The 15,067-nt window shown below is 35.3% G+C and overlaps 1 protein-coding gene and 1 long non-coding RNA gene across 11 annotated transcripts in view; one reads left to right on the forward strand and one right to left on the reverse strand.

The window, feature by feature from the left end:
• The window catches only part of heph (polypyrimidine tract-binding protein 1 heph), a 128,306-nt gene that overhangs the window by 54,397 nt on the left and 58,842 nt on the right, over window positions 1-15,067 (forward strand). The window contains exon 1 of one of the 9 annotated variants that reach the window (XM_081979225.1): window positions 2,893-3,389. The exons of 6 other annotated variants lie outside the window; for them this stretch is intronic. Coding sequence is in view for 1 of the 3 variants with exons in the window: in XM_081979222.1 (XP_081835348.1) it covers window positions 4,307-4,309 (3 nt within the window). In the remaining 2 variants the exon portion in view is untranslated. 2 more of the 9 variants (XM_081979228.1, XM_081979222.1) reach the window with 2 other exon arrangements.
• Window positions 3,626-15,067, reverse strand: part of LOC145728753 (uncharacterized) — a 30,038-nt gene continuing 18,596 nt past the window's right edge. Inside the window, exon 3 of one of the 2 annotated variants that reach the window (XR_014178156.1) lies at window positions 3,626-3,763. This is a non-coding gene — a long non-coding RNA (uncharacterized LOC145728753). The remainder of the gene's footprint in view (window positions 3,764-15,067) is intronic. The other variant, XR_014178155.1, reaches the window with a different exon arrangement.

Here is a 15,067-nt window from a genome sequence, read left to right on the forward strand (position 1 = left end):
GAACAAAAAGATCTTTTTTCAACAAAAAGCAGATGAATCCTGGATTATGCTTTGTCGTTTTTCAATAAGAATGACGGATTAATGGATCGAGAACGAGTAAGTATGATAAGATAGGATTTGTATTTTTTCATCATTCAAAGGTAACCGTTAATAAAAATTAAATTTTACTTTGTACAACTTTGAAATGATTTAAGTTTCTTATTGGAATACTTCACTTAATGAACGGCAAAAGAAAGGGAAAAACCCCGGAGCTAGTCAGAGACGAAATATGACAAAATCCCGTATAAAACAACGATTGAGCTGAGTAAAACGGCCCTCGCCATTAGGCACACGTGCACCCTAAGGGACTTAATCCTAAACCGTTTTGTTTCTAATAATCTGTCGGCCTAATGGATTCGGTGGAATAAAGTATGAAACGAAACTCGAGATTTAATTCGACTTTCTTAAAAGGAGGAAAAGAAGAATCTAAATCGGTCATTAACGCGAACGGGGAGAGTTCCACTTTGCTGATCGCGGTTCTAGCCGCAACCTGGTGAAACTAAACACTTTCCGACTCGGTGATCAATCCTGCAGATGTTTTAGTGGCAATCTTAAAAATTTTAAATATAAATTACTTTAGAATCGACACCGAGTTTAAATATTAACTGCTCGAGACCAATTGACAGAACCTGTCTCTAGAAACGATAAATAACCTTCGTCCGGGACCTTTTGCACTTTTACGACCCTCGGAGATCGAGACTCATACATATTGTATGGGTGACCCTTAAGGCTTTTTTTAGGGCAAAAATGAAATACACCCTTCACACTTATACAGGGTAGTGTAACTAAATATTAGGTAATATTTAAAGTTGAGAAAATATGTACAACATAAATGGCACCCTCTCTAAAATAAACTCAGGAAAAGTTTACGCTCCACCTCATTTACAATTAAACACAGTAAAATTATTTTAAATTCCTTTGCTTAGGATTAAAATCCTTCCGGGTAAATGTGTGCTCAAGGCTTAGTTTTGATATAATAAGTTAAGGTCCTAAGTAAATTTGCTGAAAAGCCATCGTCACACCGTTTTACGTTTTACATTCGGTTTAATGGATATACTTGATGACGTTCATCCCTCGCATTTGCTTAGTCCCTGTTTCGTTACGATAAATATGAAAAGCAAAAAATCAGCATTAGTACGCCACTGGCTTTTATGATTTAATGGCGTCCTTAATCTTCCTCGTTGACTGCCCAACAAAATAAATATTAATAGGTTTCCGGCGTTACCTGGTGGTTTTCTTTTTTTCCCGTCATCTACGGAAATACCCCGGCAAAGTACAAGGAAATAGGGCTTTTCCTTTATCTGATTACTCAAAGGCTGAAGGAAATGCTAAAGAGCATAATTCAATAAAATTGATAGTGATATCCTTTTGGTATAATAACCAAAGAGAAACGGTCGTTGTCAGTAAAAAATATGGAATTTGATATTTTCACTGCGAGGAGACAGGGAGGGTTAGTTAGTATATGGTAGTAACCTGCACCATTTATTTACGCAACTAGGGAGGAAAGTGCAACTTGACGTTTTTATCGCTCGAATGAGGGAGGAAAGTTCTATTTTCTACAGAGATCGTAGAAAAAGGGTTTTTCACATAATATAAAAACATTCAAATGGTTCCTGTATAGTTGACTATATCACTCCAACTGTCTTGACTAAAAAATCTGGACTATTTTAGAATGATTGTGTAGAAAACTGTAACTGTCTTAAATTGATTTATAGCATTCTAGTACATGGTCTAATGCCCGAATTTATAATCGCAAGGCATCATTAAGCCTGAAGTGTCAACCAGCGGAGTATATTGCTCTTTCTTTCTGTACCACATACCTAGGTAAAGTTAGACAAGAAAAGATCTATTATAAACTGTTGTAGATAAAAGTATAAAATAGGGCAATTAAACAAAAATGAAAGTTTCAGATTTCGTCAGTATAATGACAATTTTGACAATTTTGAAAATGCTGTAACTCTTAATCTTAATTTACCATCACTATAAGATTCCAAAGATTTTTCTGCATCACGTATATGCAAGAAATTAGGTTTTTTGTAAATGAAGAATCCCATTTAAATTCAAAATTTCGTTTCATCCAAACAATCACACAAGCAATATAAAGCAACAACCTGTAATTTAATGTCTGCCCTGTTTTTCCCTTTACTTTCTCTAACACCTTTTTCGACTTTTTTTTTCCATTCTGCACAATAAAGGTAAACCAAACTTACTATTTTTTTACTTTTTTTACAACACCTTTTGGCAATTTCCACATGTACAAAACCACTAAACCACTTTATGAAGAGGATCATCGGACTATGAACATAGTACTCACTAATGAAGAAAACACCTTTTTAGTTTTGAAGAGCTATTACTGACTTACACATAATTTTAAAATTACTATGACGTCGCTTGCGTCATTTGGCAACGTTGTTAAATAACATTTTTTGTTTGTCCTCAAGTTAACAATCAGACTTTCGATAAAGTGGTCATGTGATCAACTGTCGAATGACATTACCTTCACTTTGATATACTGACTGACATTGATTTGTTATGGATAATGTTAAAAATGTCATACTTTCATCCACATAAAAGCTATAAGTTGTTAGGTTCAGATTTTTGAAAGTGTCTTCAAAAATTTAAAATTATCAAAAAACAACAAAATGACAAAAACCAAAAAAAATATGGTTATAAGAAAAGGGAAGAGCATAAAGTATGCCCCCGTGCCTCACTTACCTCTCCAGGTGCGCGTGTTTTCCCCCCTTCCGCGGTACCTGGGGGGCGTCGCACGCCGTCGCTGTGGATGGCGAATCCGGCGATGCGCGACGTCCGCCGTCGAGGACGTCGTCGTCGTCGCGGTTCTCGGCGTGCGGCGGCCGCCAGTCCGGGCTCGAACGCTACCAAGTGCGGCGGTCCCACATCTTTCTACTCCTTTTTTGACGAACTCCACTGCTCTTCAATCACCACCACATCACCGATTCGTACTTCTTTTTTTTTTCGTTTCGGTTTTAGACCTGGTTCACTCAAAATACGGTTCGCGTCACCGAGAGTCCGCGACAGTCTCTGTCCTCTCTGTCTTTCAATTCGCCATCACGCTCCCCTTCACCGGCCGGAGCCACTTGTTCCTTCTTGCTCTTCTTTGCCGCGATTTCCTCGTTAGTAACTTCTTCGACGGTCAAAGTACAACAACAAAAAAAAAAAAGAAAAACACGCGCGAAAAAAGTTTTTCCCAGCATTCAGTTTGTTTCCGGTAACTGTTGATTTGTTTTGGCGTTTTGAAGACGAAGACGGCAACAGGCAGTCTAGTCCAAGAATTGAATATCACGACAATCAATCGTAGTAGTTGTAACGTTTTAGGGAAAATAAGAAACGTAAGTTCATACTTAGGATTCTTATACTTTAGCATATTATACATATAGGTGTGTAATTAAATCTATAAATACTTGTGTAATAAGTTTTTTTCTGTAAGTAAGGAAGGCATTATTAAAGCAAACTTTAAGCTAAATTTAAACACGCAGGCGTGGTTTATTATAAAATAAACACGTTTTACTATTAGAGAAGCTCCCGAGCGTTAAGGTCTGGTAACTCTTGTTCAGTTTCTTGACCTCCGTCCGTACGTACCAACAAGCTCGGTTGAATTAGCACTTTAGATGTCGGATAACTCATAGTCGCGATCATACCAGTCAATATAATAATATTTGCATAGCAGACAATCGCCCTTTTAAACTGTTGATATCCGGACAATCTACAAAAAAAAAATCCAAGGTTGTGCCCCAAGTCTATTACTACAACTAAATTAAATCGGTAAGTTAACTTGTAAATTATAACAAAGACATATCTCTTCTTAATAGTCAATAAGCTGTACATATATTCGTAAAAACAAATCATAAAAGACAATCGCGCAATCATCATAAAAAAGACAATCAACTAAAAACAAAAAAAAGGAAACATTTCGGCCGTAATTTGCCCCGAATTCGGCACCACGACGTATTATTTCAACGCCCCTAGTCAATATCCCTATCTAGTACCCTACTGCCCCGTCGTCCCCCCCACCGACTGTTATCCCCCCGTTGCCCCCGCTGCACCCGCACCTCCTTGCACCTGCGGCCAATGCGCCCCCGGCGCCTTTAATTTACCGCAATTGGCGCCATCCACGTTGATAGTGAACCGGTACACCGAGATCAACTATTTCGAGAACCAACAGCTACAGCAGCACCACCAGCACCAGATCCACCATCAGATCCACCAGGTGGTGCCCGACAAGTTTACTGCGGCCGCTGCTTTCGATATGGTAAGATTTTTGTTTGTCCGAAATAAGTGCAAATTTTGATAAAACACCCTGTAAAATTATACAGAAAAGTTAGTCATAGAAAGTGATCCAAAATGTAAATGATTGTCACTCTTTTTATTCTACCGTTTTCTTGAGTTTTTTCTTTTATTGTCTTCCCTATCTTTCTCTTTACTTTCTTTAACACCTTTTTCTACTTTTTTTTCATTCTGCACAATAAAGGTAAACCAAACTTACCATTTTTACCACACTTTTTGGCAATCAAGTCTTAAACCTAAACCACTTCCACATGTACAAAACCACGCCCATTGTGTTGACATTACAGGCTTCTCCCCCACAATTCAGTTTTTTTCAATATAATGCCCCATCCAAAAAATTAAGCTCCTCCTTAAAAATAAATATGGGCGTGTGCTGTTCGAACTCACGCCTACCTTCAAATGAATTAACTTCAGCTATGTGGACTATTTTAAAATAAAAAAATCAATGATATAGTTTCTATTAGTTTGCTGAAATAGTTGTCAAAGGTACCAAAGTTACTACAGAATTGATGAATTGGCATCGTTGTATTTTTATTTTTATAAATTGTACGTACTACTTTTTATAAACGACAGACTATGTTTAATAAATATTTGGAAATTAAAATTAAAATTTGTAATTCAAGTATCTGAATATTACTTAACCTCCTCGAGAATACAAAAAAGACAGTGATAAACTGTCAAATATGATCAATTTTCAAAAACTTGTCCTATATGACAGTTTCAAAATTACACATAATAAGAAGAGAACTATAGTGCTCTAGACAAAGATGAAGATAAACTTTCTAAGTGATGTGTGTCAAATGACCACTTTAGGCCAATTTCCTCGATCAACCTTTTTGGAGTGGTTAAGTTTAAGTCGTAACGACACACATTCACAGTAGTTAACTTTTGTGACGTCATAATTAACTCTGTCATCTGTTAATGTGAAACATCAATAAAAAGTGGCTTGAATTATTTGAAATTTGATTTTTTTACTAACAGAACAGCAACATCTACTAACAGAAAAGTTTTTATACTTTGTAACAAATTACAATTTTACAAAATAATTCAGCAGGTCACAAAATAACAAAAAAATAAAACTCTAGGCTAAGGTAATTCTCAAAAATTAAACTCATCTACAAAAGAAAAAGATTACACAAATAGGTAATCATTAAAATCTTAATTTTAATTAGGTGAAGGGTTCATACATGTTTTTAACTGTTAAGCTATTTCAGCTGCTTCATATGTATTGTAAAATCTTCGCCATTTACGAAAACTGAACACTCAATTATGAATTTAAATTATTAATAATACTAATACTAATCAAAACAAACAACTTTACTACACTTTTAACAGCTCCTGTTGACACGAATTTAACCTAACAATCCTAACTATGCGGGCAATCCATCCTCCAAGGCAGGTTAGGTCGTCTGGTTAAGTTTGACGTCATGGTTTAGACCATAAGTCAAGGAAAATTTAGTGGTTAAGTTAAATTTTAACCTGGTTTGAGTGGTTTAGTCGAGGAAATTCGCCTTTTATCAGAAACACTAATTAAAATCTTGTGATCATTTGGTAAATGATAAATAATTGTCAAGAGCAATGATTTTAAATAGTTCCCTCTTCTTATCATTGGAATTTTATATACTTATAATTTTCAACAGTTTCATCAGCTTGTCTAGTAGATACATACATCTTGCAATACATATTTCACTTTTTCATGTACGAATTGCTTAACATCCACTGTTTCTGTCATAGAAGATGATGATAAATACATTTAGCTTATGCACTTTAAAGTGATTCTGAATATATTGCCTGAAATATTTTCTGCAAAATCAGTGACGTACCTAATCTGAGAAAATTGTGACTGAAATAATTCACCTTGTTTTGTTTTATAGGAAATAAAGTTTATAAATGAAAAAATACCAAAAACCAAACTGAGCTAGAACACATAAAACTTTCCGAATATCATTCTTTGACCAAGAAACAAACAGTGTATTTCTATTAAAGAGTGCTTGGACAGTGTCAATAATACGACCCCCCAAACTCATTCAACTTTCATTACAACAACATTGTATCGATCCAAAAAAGGTGAGAACAAGCCCGTAGTTTAAACATCACTAGTTCGAGGTAAATATTTACATAACAGAAGACTTTACTCCCACCGATAGAGTCCTGATGGAATGGGTGTGTGGTAAAGTCAACATTCAGGTTCAGGGTTGTATAATGGCAATTTCTGTGATTTAACGTATTCATTTCTCCTTTTTTTTACATCGACAGGGAATCAAATTATCTTCCTGACAGTTATCCACAAAGCCACTTATCACTGTTAATGGCAAATAAACATCGCAGGCGCTATTCCATCAAAATCTCGGCTAAGTTTATATTTCGATTTGGGCATATTTATCGTCTTCCCGCCGGCATTTGTTTAAGTTTCTCCCGGCTCCAATATTTGAGTCAAGATTAGAGAGGAGTGATCGAGTCGGGAATCGCTCGTTCCCGCTTTATGATTGCTATTGACTTTTCCGATCATCTACACACCGTAAAAGTACACAGTGGCGTTTCGCAAACATTTACAAAACCACCGTAATTTTTGTCCTAAAACTGTCGACGGGTGCAAAAAAACCGAACCTTAGCTTTCAATTTCCAGTCTGAATAATATCCGGACTGGGAATATCAATTGGGGCGCGTTCCGGTTAAACCTTTTGGCGTTTTAATGCCATCATTGTGTTGTGTCAACGTTTTTGATATGACGTGCCATTAAAAAACTGATGGGAATTGTTGGAGATGGACGATAGTGACAGCAATAAAATATAGTTCAATAACCATAAATCGACGATAGTTTAAATTGGAAATATTAACGGATGGTTGTGAAGTTTAGTTATTTTTGAATTTTACGAAATGTTTTTTGATAACCTTAAGGAACTAAGTAAAGTTTTACTGTAACAGCATATGTGCAAAATAGCACAGTCAAAACAACACTTAACCATTTACGTAAATCTATGTTTTGGAATACACCAGTAAAAAAATCCACAAAAAATGGATCAACAGTGTATAATAAATATTAATGTAAGAAACCATCATGAAAAACAAAGTTAATATTGAAAAAGGTGTGGTTTTAAAACAATTGGATTAACTTGTTGATGCGTGTCTACAGATCGTGTTCTTGAATTGAAAGAAAAACGTTTTCACGTTTTGCGCTAAAAGCCACCGAAACGCATCATCCATCATCAGACGTTCGGAAAGGCACCAACAAACGATCCCTCGGGACCGATTTCCCTCCCGCCCCATCCCTATTTTTACAAAAGGAAACGTGTGCGGGCCGAAAGCGATACTGTCAATTTTAGACCGACCGAAACTGGGTGAGGGGAAATAGATAGAGCGTCAGATACTTCCCCTACAATTTCGTAAAAAAATACAGAAAAAGGGTTGGGAATCAAAGCGGAGGCGGGTATGCAAAGTGCCATAAACAAATTTCGAAGGGATAAAAAGGGTTTGTAGGTAAATGGGTTTATCATATGCGTCGAGAGGCGGTGATTTCAGCTTTTTTTTGAAAAGAGAGACTGCTTTTTCCCCCCTTTTGCGTTAGTGTGTTTGTGTGTCCATTTAATCAGGGGGGCCTTATAAATTAAAGAAAAAAGGTTACGTTTGCTGAAAAGAACTCTGGCCGCGTGCGTATACAAAAGCTGGCTTGCTTTTTAGAAGATCAAAAGGGGTTTCTGCATGTCCATAATTCATTCCAAAGTTTCTGCATCTGCTTAGGTTGGCTCCCGTATACTGAAAATTCTGACTCGAAAGAAAAAAATAACCGATTTGACCCCGGTGGAACTTACAACATCCCTTTGACAATACAATAAACACGCAAGGGAGGGAATGCTTTATCCGCAAAAAGCGGCCTTTTTCAGGTTCTCTCGGACCCCATTTCGATTTCAGGTCAAGACATTACGGCGGATTTATGTCGGAATTATATTTACGTCTGCTGGGATCAACAAGTTAGGTTCGATCGTAAAAAACAGAAGAAAAAAATCGCTCCTCCAGGGGATGATGGAGGGTTATTGGATATATTCTGTCTTTGCGGATTTTGCAGTTAAGACATCATAGCCATGTTTTCTGATTTTAATTACATCAAGAAGGAAATAGTGTTTTTCTATACAGGGTGGTCCAGTTTTAAATGTCAATAATTCACCATTCGATAGCCCATCAAAAAATAAGTTAACATACATTATGTCATTTTTCTGAAAAAGGCTTCCTAAGGAAAATACAGTTCTTCAAATTTCACTTTAAAAAAATCGTTTTTTTTTTGTCATAACTGTCAGACCATTGGATCAAATTTGGAACAAGCACTCATGAAATTAATACTCATTATGAATGACGTTTGCCAAAATTCTCCAGAAGCGTAGATACAGGAAGATGGTTTTCATGTTTTTGTCTTATTTTCTAGGTGTTTGGATATTTTTCAAAAATAAAATTTCTTTTAATTTTATTGTTCACGATGAAAAAGAAATTGTTTCTTATAAAATTCTAATTTAAAACTTTGTTTCCGAGATAATTCAGTTATTACGTTCAGAGATCCAAAACTAACCCAACCCAACTTAAAAATTGTCTTGGAAACGAAAAATTAACTTAAGAAGCCTAAAAAATTTCATTGTAGCCAGTTTTCATAGATTTCAAATACACTTAAATTCTTTAGTTGTGAAAATTGATTTAGAAAAGATAAAAATTGATTTCAGAAGATTAAAAATTGTGTTTCTAACCAGTTTTCATACACATCCAGAGACTTTAATATTCAAAATTGACTTGTTTACATAAAAAAACACTTTTTCTAGAATTTTTTATTACAAATTCATACATTTAAACCTTAAAAATTGACAAATTTCAATATTTTAGTCTTAGATACAGGACATTGACATTAGATTCATAAAAATTGTTTTGAAAACTAACTTTTCGTACCTTTTACTTTGATTTTCATTTTCTTAGAATTCTGGACTATTTTTAGTGTTTCAAAACTGCTTTCAGCTTGGAAAAGCGAAGTTATTGACATAGCAAACTTAAAAAAGCAATTTTTACATTCTCCATTGACTTAAAATGTCATTCTAAGCTTTTTTACTATTAAATCGACTTCTAGACACCTCAGTGCTAAAAATTCAAGTATTTCTTAAAAATTTAGACTGTTTTTACTGCTTTAAGAAGCTTCAAGACTATCTTTTGACTTATCAGGCCTAAAAGCCAGTTTGGACACTGTCCATAGTCTTGAAAATGTCATTTCAAGCTTCTTCACTATTAAATTGACTTCTACACTCATAGGTGCAATAAATTGTAGTATCTCTAAGAAATTCAGACTGTTTTTAGTGCTTTTTAAGACTGAAAAATCGAGTTTAAGACTATTTCCACAAAGAAGTTTCTTCCGTAATAAAAGTAAAAAATTTTGGTACCAAATGATATTAGTCTTGAGAAGTAACATAGTCCGAAAATTTAATTTACTTCTAGTCTTGTTTCAGAAAATTGATTTGTACACCAATTAAAGTCCTGAAAATAGACTTTTGGACTCTCTTTAGTCCTAGTAAAGTTAGCTCTAGCCTTAAAAATCAACTTTTAGATTATTTTTAGTAGCAAAAAATGAGTTTCATGTACAATACAATCTTTAGTTTCCGGACTGTTTTTAGTTTTTACCAGGAAGGCAGTCTGAGAAAACGAATTATGAGACTATTCCTAGTAGTTAATAACACATTTTTAGACTATTCAGTACAAATTTGGACCCTCACAAGTCTTGAATATTCAGTTTTACACTATAAAACGATTTTTTAAATTGAAATTTGGTGGGCTGTATCTTAGGAAACGTTTTTCAGAAAAATTACATAATGCAAGTCAACTTATTTTTTGATTGGTTATCGAATGGTGAATTATTGACACTTAAAACTGGACCACCCTGTATAGAGGTTGATAAATATCTATAGTTTGTCACAAAAGGATTAAATTTATGAGATATTTAACTGAAATTTGAAGTTTGAACTAAATTTCATAAAACATGCATAAATTCATTGCGTTGAATTTTTAAGAAGTTGTCTCTGAATGAAAAATGGAGGAATGTGTTGGAATGATTGAGCTGGCTAATTGTCCAGACATTTTCAAAGAAGTAATGATGCTTCAATTTTGTATACAAAAAAAGGACATTTTATCAAAAATTGCAGTTACACAGCAGCGTGTCAGAAAAAATTAAATTAAATCGTCGGACCAACACCCCCACCAATGGTGTAGCGTCGGAAAATTAAAAGTTTTCCGAGACAGGGACGTGTCGCTATCACTGTTCGGGGCCCCGATGATAACTTTATACCTTTTGATTAATGCGCCTTGTTTCGTGCCGGAAATAGCAACATGGCGAACGGTGGGCGAGAGGGTTGAAGGGCCGAGGGCTGGCAGGAAAAAGTAATTTTCTAGTTTCATGTATTAAGAGACGGAATTAAGTTCTTGGCATGTTCGCCAGTCTCGCCCCGGACCGGAAAATGCGGAGAAAAACTCGCGGGGGTTGCAATTATTATGGCGTTTGTGGTCCTTTTTTTGTCTACCGAGATTTTTTAAAATTGGTGGAGCACGTTGGCAGTGTAATCAAGCAGTGAAATTTTTAGTTTCACTCAAGTGATTTTTTGTTGCTCTTCAAAAATTGAAATCATAGCAAAAACCTTACAAAGAGTAAGCTAAACAGCCTGGAATCCTATTATTTCATTTTATGCCCCTTACGGTTGGTACACCTGCGGCCGGTTTATTACCGATGTGATTTCTTGTTCCCCGAATTGCACTTGAAATAGTTTCGAACTGTAGGACCGCAAAACCGCAAATGGATGTTGCAGGGATTAGTTTGCGGCCTGTTTGGGACGTATCTGAGCCCCCCTTGACGTTTCCTTCCATGCTCCCTCTCCAACCCCCATCCACAAATGTTTAACTTCGTATGTTTTAATACTACTAAAATCCATTTAAAATGATTTTGATCAAGCTTTTAAGTCAACTGTCAATGAAACCAGGTTTACCAAACCGAAAAAGTGTTTAGGTCCTAATAACCTTTTGTACATAAACTGCATAGATTCTTAATTTGTCTAGTAACAAATAAAATGTCATTTTGGTCCATTTTTGTTTCATCCTATTCTCAGCTCTTATAGCAAAACCCAATAAAAAGGCAAACTGGAACCATAATGGTTTTTTTGTTTTTGTCTGTAATTAAAGCATTTTGGTACTTTGAGGAAATTCAATATTTAATTAAATCTTCTAAATATGACTTTTACAACAATCTGCAGATGTGTCAAAAACCTGAAAAAGAGCATAGTTTCTTAACTTGATTAGTAACGAATAAGATGTCATTTTAGTCTATTTTGCTTCAAGCTTTTCTCAGTTCTTATGGCAAAACCCATTAAGAAGGTGGCTTCTTTCAAGCAAATTTATGCTGTAATTAAAACTTTTCAATACGTTCAGAATATGAACTACTTAAACCCCTTTTGGATGTAGCAAAAATTATAGCCTTACTATGATTTTTAACAGTTATGACGCTTCTGGCAGTTGTCACGTGATACCAAAACATAATTTACCTAGACAGGGACCTGTTAACTGACAAATTATGGATCAAGAAGCTATAAATCACGTTTTGTTTCGAACAGTATAAAAAAAGTCCTGAATTTAGATTTTTGCAGCTTCATGTTTTTGGTTGAGCAAACATTGACGTCTGTGACATCAATCACGTGTTACTGATACACTATTTAATTAGACAATCACGTGAAAACTGTCAAAATAATGTCTGTGAAGCTAAAATCCATGACCTGTCTCGCATACTTCAAGAAAACTGATTTATACTGTAATTTTTGGAGCTTTATGCCCAAACTAAGCAAAGTTTAACAGTTTTGACGTTTCTGGCAGTTGTCACGTGATACCAAAACATAATTTACCTAGACAATGACCAGTTAACTGTCAAATTATTATCAAGAAGCTATATTACACGTTTTGTTTCGACCAGTATAGAAAAAGGTCCTGAACTTTGATTATTGCAGCTTCATATTTGACGTCTGTGACAGCAATCACGTTATACTGGAACACTATTTAATTAGACAGTCACGTGACAACTGTCATAATAAGGATAAGAGCAAATGTAACCACTCATCCAGTATCTACAACAAAAAACTCCAAAAAGTAAACTTCACAATTTTTTTTAAGTGTTGGCAACAGAGAAAACAGCAAGTTGGATGAAAATACAACCTCTGCCATTTTTTTACATCAAACTGCAGTGTAAAACCTGTTTTAGCTTATTAGTTTTTACCCTCAATAACTCAAACCATGTAGTTCACTTCACTTCCTGAAGATGTCATAAATCCCTTGTATATGCAAATTCAAAATCTTGTACCATCACAAATATTGAGCTTGTAGAGCTATACCATTTATTGCCGTTTCGGTATTTTAATAATCTTGAACTACTTTTATTATCGACAAAGTCCGCTTCCAGTCGTTGTGTTGTATAAAAATTGAAATTCCGTTCTTTCGTTCGATTTACAAGGAGAGAAAAATGCCATAAATCCTAAATTGTGTCGCGAGACCGGTTCGCCCAATATAAAACTATCAAAAACCTGGGACGAAAAGAAAGAGAACGCGGCCATAAACAAAAATGAAACGGCCGCGCTCATACAGGAAAAAATTCACTGGAAGGCTGTATAGACTGTACAGGGTCGGCAGCCCATCTAGAGACAAAAAAAGCTCGATGAGTAGAGAAAATACAAAAGGCCTTGGGGGATCAATGTACAATTTCGTCGGGTGTTATTAAATTGAAAACGGAGCAAGGAAAATAAACTTTGCGGAATTTAAAACGTGCGAGATTTTTAAAGCAAGGAATACGAATTTATTCGAGAGATGGTGGGAAAACACCATAAGAAAATATGATGGCAATTTGCGTTTGTTTGTATTCACTTTCGTCTTTTTGTCTCTGAGTCCCTGACTAATTGTACTTTTATTTATTTTAGGAAAATTTTGGTGTTTTAATCATTTAGGTTTTTTTCAGGTAAGAACCTTTTTTTACCTACTCAACAATGTCCATGCATACATTGTACGGCTTTAGGTAATATTTCTGAACTTAATAAGTAGCAACTAGCCATTTAAGATTCAAGTACAAATTAGTGGAGCTGTGCCTATGTGATGTTATTCAATGCTCAAGCTCTATTTACCAAAAAAATTCAGTTATTATTGCTTCCAACCTTTCCCACAATGGTCACTAGGTTTGTCTTGATTTGGTTAAGATTTAACACGTTTTCTTCAGCAGGTCCAGAAGAAATGGTTGCTAACTTCCAGAAAATTACTAAAGCACACCCATACGAATTATTGAATTACTTACTAACTTTCCAAGTATAAACTTTTTCATATTGCTTATAAGTTCCTGTTTGCAATTTCCTACTAACAACTAATCGAAAAACCGTTCTTTTCTAAATCCCATCGAGACCAACGTGGCATTGGCAAAGTCCCCATTTTATTAACGCCTTAACCAGTTATTAAGTTGTTGTATTGGCAACTGAATTGTTCCAGTTTTTTTTTTCATGAGGTTGGAAATATCGCATACATTTTGCATCTGATTGCTGTCGGGCTTTTTCTAGAAACAGGCCGTGGCATAAATATTAAAACTCCCATTAAACCAGTTCCGAACTGGCGGTTACTGTCGGGAAAAAAAAAATGTCCCCGGGCCGGGAAGACTTCCAAATGTATTTTTAATATCGGTATAATTTTCCACCAAATCCCCCGCGAGACCGCGTCCCCCTTTTTTTAATATTTCCCGGTCCAGTTTCTTTTTTTTTCCCCGAGAACTTTTCAATTTTTTAACTTTTCCAAGTTTCGCATTTAATTATGTTTATTAACCGGACCGTGACACGGAAACCTTTTGGCAAGGACCCATTTAGCTAATTAAAATAAATAAACACGAAAACAACTCTAATTGAGTACGACTCGGGAAAGGACAAGGAAATAAAAAATGAAGGTCTTTAAGCAGGCGGAAAATCAGCGACACGCTCCATCTGGATAACGTCCTGGAAAGATAACGTTTCTGGCACGGTTGCCTCTCTTTGAAAGAAATTCTCGTGCAATTTAACACGAATTCCATTCACACTTCCAGCCTTTCCAGACTGTATTCCGTATGTCGACTGGATAATTATTAAATTGCAGTTTGTCGCTGCCAGCTTAACAAGGACAGTTAAGCAGCAAAATTTGTATTTCCAGTCGCTCAAGTGCGGATTAATTCCAATATACGCGCGACAATGTCAAATTAGTGTTGAATTATTGTTTTCAGCAAAACAATATTACAAAAATGTTGTAATATACATGACAATAATCAAGATGATGATTATAGTTGTCCGTTATTTCAAATTCAGATCGCAGCGCCCTCTACCATTAATTTCTGCTACAGCATTTTTAACCTAAGATTTGTTCTGTTCTGATAATTGTCAAGACTGCCAGAAGTATTTTTCTGGTTTCTTTAGTTTACAATAACTAGAAACTATAGTTTATGGTACAAAATTAGCTTACAATCTCAGTAAAACTACGAAACCAGTACTAAATTCGGATCAAGATCAATGTAAAGATCAGACTAGGGCAACTTGTTATGAATCTGAGATATTGCAGAATTAACAAAAGATGAGAGATATGGTGGGTTTATGCTCACTTAACATTTAAGATTTTTCAGTAATTAGCCCGTTTTGACAAGTGTCATTAAGATTGATAGTTTATTGTGACAGAT

Source organism: Ips typographus, linkage group LG4 (assembly GCF_016097725.1).
Source record: "Ips typographus isolate SLU linkage group LG4, UJ_Ityp_2.0, whole genome shotgun sequence".
NCBI classification, from domain to species: domain Eukaryota; kingdom Metazoa; phylum Arthropoda; class Insecta; order Coleoptera; family Curculionidae; genus Ips; species Ips typographus.